Genomic DNA, 4,396 nt, shown 5'->3' with positions numbered 1-4,396 from the left:
CCCAAGGGCCTATGGGCAAAAATGCTAGTGTGTTTACAAGAAGGGTGGGCATCATCGTTCGTGAACATGCAAACCTTAGTTATCAATCTTTGTCTAAGGCCCCACAAGAACACCGACAAATGTTGAAGAATCTTTTGGTGGTAAGTTGTTACTACAAAGGCTTTGGTATTTAAAATTTGTGTAAAAAAATGAATGATAATTGTTTTTTTAATTATTTCATTTTAGGTTGATTTCTCGTTGGACCCAAATCGCGTTGAGCATAAGAAGTGTACGGAGATTTCATTGTCAAGTACCTATAATAATGCTCGTAGTAACTATTACAAGGAGTACTTGGAATTTAGTAAGGAGGAAGTGAGGGCCAACATTCCACTAGAATTGACACGGGACAAATGAGATGCTTTATGTGATTTATATGAATCAAGCACATGGAAGGTAAATCTTGTTAATATTAAAATGTTAATCATTTTCAACACAATTATATTTTGATATATTCTTTGTTATGATTTTTAATTCTCTTTATTTTAATTGTTATCTTTTTTGTTTTTGTTTTTATCTAATACTTGTAAGGGTAAGTCAGACCGAAATAAGGAGAACAGAGGAAAGAACAAAAGTGGTCACACTTGTGGATCCAAATCATTTATTGATTATTATGAAGAGGTTGTAACGATTTAATTCTATATTATTTATAATAATGCTAGTGTATACATGTTAATTTTATCTTTATTATGTGCAGAAAAATCAAAGTGGTAATTAAAGAGATTGGAAAAGTGGATTTTTATAAAATGACCCACACAAAGAAAGATGGTTCTCTCTATGATTGCATGGAAGTGCACATGTCCATGCATTAATGAGATGATGAAGAGGGTAGATATATTTCATTGCAACAAGTTTCAGCTTGGTTGCATATCTTCACGAGGAATTCGTTATCATTGATTGGTATTTGAGTGAATAGATTGGAGCTTTTTATTATGTATATGATGTTGAACTTGGGTATTATTTTCCCTTATTAATAGTTATTGATTGAGCAGTCGTTATGCTTATATGAGTATTTGTGATTAAAAAAATTTTATGTGCATTGGATTGTGCTTTGTTATTTCCCTACAGGTACCCATGTAAAATTCAGAATGTAAATTTTAAAGAAAAAAAAACGTAAAATATTATTAGCAATGACAATGTCATCGCTAATATTTTATCATATCATTAGTGACAACAAACAATATCATCGCTAATATGCAATTTTTAGTGATGACATGTTTGTGGTCACTTATATATCATTATCTGTGACGACAGTAAGCGTCCTCACTAGTAATGACATATTAGCGACAACAAAAATGTCATCTTTAATAATAATCTAATAGCGATGACAACAAATTTCATCACTACTAATGAGATAGTAGCGACGACATTTCGTCTTGGGATCTCGAGTTATTTATGACGACAATTGTCACTATTAGCAACGACTTTGTCGTCGTTAATAGTATTTTATTTGCGACGACATTAATATCATCACTAAAAAACTTTTTTGTTACCACTTTTGTTTAACAAAAGAAGTCTACTATGAAAAAGCAAAATAAGAGACACCGGTAATGGAAAGGAATCATGATGAAAAGAGTAGCGAAAAAACTTTCGAAAAGCTAATCCGTTTTAGTTCTATATTATTCTATACAGATATATGTCAAGATATTTATTAAAAAAAGTTCGAGAATAATAGATTTTCTCATATCACAATGGCACAAGAAAGAGCTCTGCAAGACACAAATACAACAAACATGACCTCCCCCATAAATTTTTATCAAAATGAAAAGAAAAAAAAAATCCAAAAACTTTTTTATTACAATTTCTTGAGACCACCTTTATTTACTCACATGCAACTCACAAGCTCTTTTTCATTTTATTAAAGTTGCTAGATACGCACCGACGTTAGCAATGTCCTTTAAATGCTTAGTAGATTTGGCAATGGGATTGGTCTTGCCATAATTCTGGAACAAATAATCGCAACTATCGTAGTTTACCTGGGTGGCATTGATGTAGGCTTTCAAGGTACGGTAGTCACCGGCCTCGAGGCCACTCAAGGCGTGTTTGACGTAGTTAATGGCACCGTAAAAATAGTTTATGCATATATCAAGTTCGAGGGACTTATTTTGCCTTCGAGCCACCACCGTTGCAACTTTGGTCTCGGAAATCAATTTATGACAGGCTGCAACCGAGGCATCACGAGGGTCAGTCCGAGTATAAACAATTGAATAACAGACTTGCTTATTAGGAGAATTGTCACATAGGCCAGCGCCATGAGTGTGGCCATTGAAGAGGATGACGGCTGTCGCTAAAAAGACATAACAGAAAAAGGTGTAGTCCTTGAAAACCATGGTTTTTGTTAGATTTAATAACTACAAGGCTTTCTCTATTGTTGGGGTTCAGTGAAAGACGCTTTAGGATATGGTTGAGAAGTGATTTATACAATTTTCAGAAGGCTATTTATAGAAGAGAAATGCCATGTCAATATTTTCTACAGCGAAGTGTTTGACTAAAAACCACCTTAACGTTTTTATTTTTTATGAATTGAGAGGAAAAGAGGGGTTGGTTTGTGAGGTTTACCTTGATTAGAGCATAATTTTTTTGGAGTTTTTTTTTTTCTTTTTCAAGGAACAAATTGAAGTGACAAGTTGGACATATTTTGGTTCAAATAATTACTCACCATCAATGTGGTCATCAACACAAGTTAGCTATCTATAGTGGACTTTAAAATTGGAGGGGATAAGAATTTTGATGGGCCTTTTTAAGATTTTACCATCGAAGATCATTTTTCTTTTTGATGGAACATCAACAATTTTCGAACAATACAGGCAATTCTAATTTTCTGTCCCACTTTTTTTTAAATTTTTTTTTTATACTCCATTAATCACTATTTGTTATGTATTCATTTAACTTTCCTTATAAAAATAACCAAAATTAAAAATGAAAAAAAAAAAAGAATAATCAACCACATGACAAGTTTTGATTAGTGGAACACAAAAATTGCCACAGAGAATCTTTGTTCCACTTATAACATGCACCCAACTAGATTACATGAAGAAAATAATAAAAATTGAAAATATATAAGACACTAAAAAAATATTAAATTGTAACATCTAGCTCTACATCTTCTTGGTTTAGGAGTTTAAACCACTTAGAGGAAGCATAAACTCCTGTGTCCCACATGAGCTCATTTCCTTCTCTTATTAGAAAGCTTATGATAACTGCTTAAGCTTTTTGCTGTTATCTTAGTTTTGATAGGTGATATTGCATCAATTTTATATTTAATTACATGTCAATATGTGAGTTTAAAAGATTTCTCTGAAATAATCTCATTACATGAATTTTTCTCTTGTAGGATATTAAAACTAGTTAGCTAATCATGCAGCCAAAAGACTCTAAAGGTCAAGATCAATAGAGGCTTGGGTTTTGAAGCATTAAATAAGTAACAAACCTATAAGAATAAAAAAGGGTACAATTGTAGACACCTCATTTTGTACATGGTTCACAAACTTTAATCCCTAGTCTCAATGATGAGCTTGACATGTCTACAAAAAGTAGTTGAAATTATTTTGATTGTTTGGAAGTAATCACAATTCAAAAGTGTTCAAATCACTTTGAAAAAAATGCTAAAAAAATGACATTTACTCACTGTTTTAACATATTAGAGGACCCTTTGTTAGGATTGAGATTTGGAACACAATGAGTGGAGGCTGACCTATAGGTCGGGTGGGATTGGGTGCCTAACACCTTCTCATCCCCATACCTAAACTTTGGACACATGCTCTGATAAAGATCAATCCTTCCACAAGGGCGCTACATTTATGGTTCCTAGACCTAATCTAGGTGATGACTCCATTTACACCCTTTGCCATAGTCCACCCTAACGAAGGCATACTTCCCACAAGGAGAACTAAAACTCGTCACAGGCACTTGCACCCACAATGGCGACTCCATTGGGTTGGGAGAAGTTTGCCTCCTATGTGTTCCATTTCCTAATCATAACAAAGGCTTTTTTTAATATGGATTTGCATACAATTTGACTTGGTTCTTTGTCCCATTGCCATGGTTAGTGATGAGTGGGAAAGTTGAGGCTCCATCTAGGACCAAGACTTTTCGAAGTTCATCTCACCAACTCCTAATCTGTGCCTTTGCCTATGATGGGCTTTGAGGACATTAATGGTTTGCCTCCAATCCATTACAATCCATGTAGGCCCAAGGTTGAAATAATGGTCCACCTAGTTGCGAATAACCTATTGATCTATCCATTTAGTTTTAAGAAGCTTAGCAACACATAATGTAACCCTAGATCCAATTCATAGGGAAGCCCAAGTGCATGTGTTTGATCTTTGTTTGCTTTAACCTAAAAGAAAATTTTCAAAAA

The 4,396-nt window shown here is 33.7% G+C and overlaps 1 protein-coding gene across 1 annotated transcript; it reads right to left on the bottom strand.

The window, feature by feature from the left end:
- Positions 1 to 1,886: 1,886 nt before the first annotated feature.
- LOC142615954 (uncharacterized) lies at positions 1,887 to 2,366 on the bottom strand. Its single transcript, XM_075788853.1, has one exon. It carries the CDS (start codon positions 2,364 to 2,366, stop codon positions 1,887 to 1,889), a length of 480 nt encoding a protein of 159 aa, XP_075644968.1.
- Between the last annotated feature and the right edge of the window lie 2,030 nt (positions 2,367 to 4,396).

Source organism: Castanea sativa, chromosome 11, assembly GCF_040712315.1.
Source record: "Castanea sativa cultivar Marrone di Chiusa Pesio chromosome 11, ASM4071231v1".
NCBI lineage: Eukaryota > Viridiplantae > Streptophyta > Magnoliopsida > Fagales > Fagaceae > Castanea > Castanea sativa.
The sequence above is the reverse complement of the archived record's forward strand: the minus strand, read 5'-3'. Positions and strand labels throughout refer to the sequence as shown.

Excerpts from the sequence above, each read along its gene's own strand:
- LOC142615954 (XM_075788853.1), bottom strand. The coding sequence starts at position 2,366 with ATGGTTTTCAAGGACTACACCTTTTTCTGTTATGTCTTTTTAGCGACA.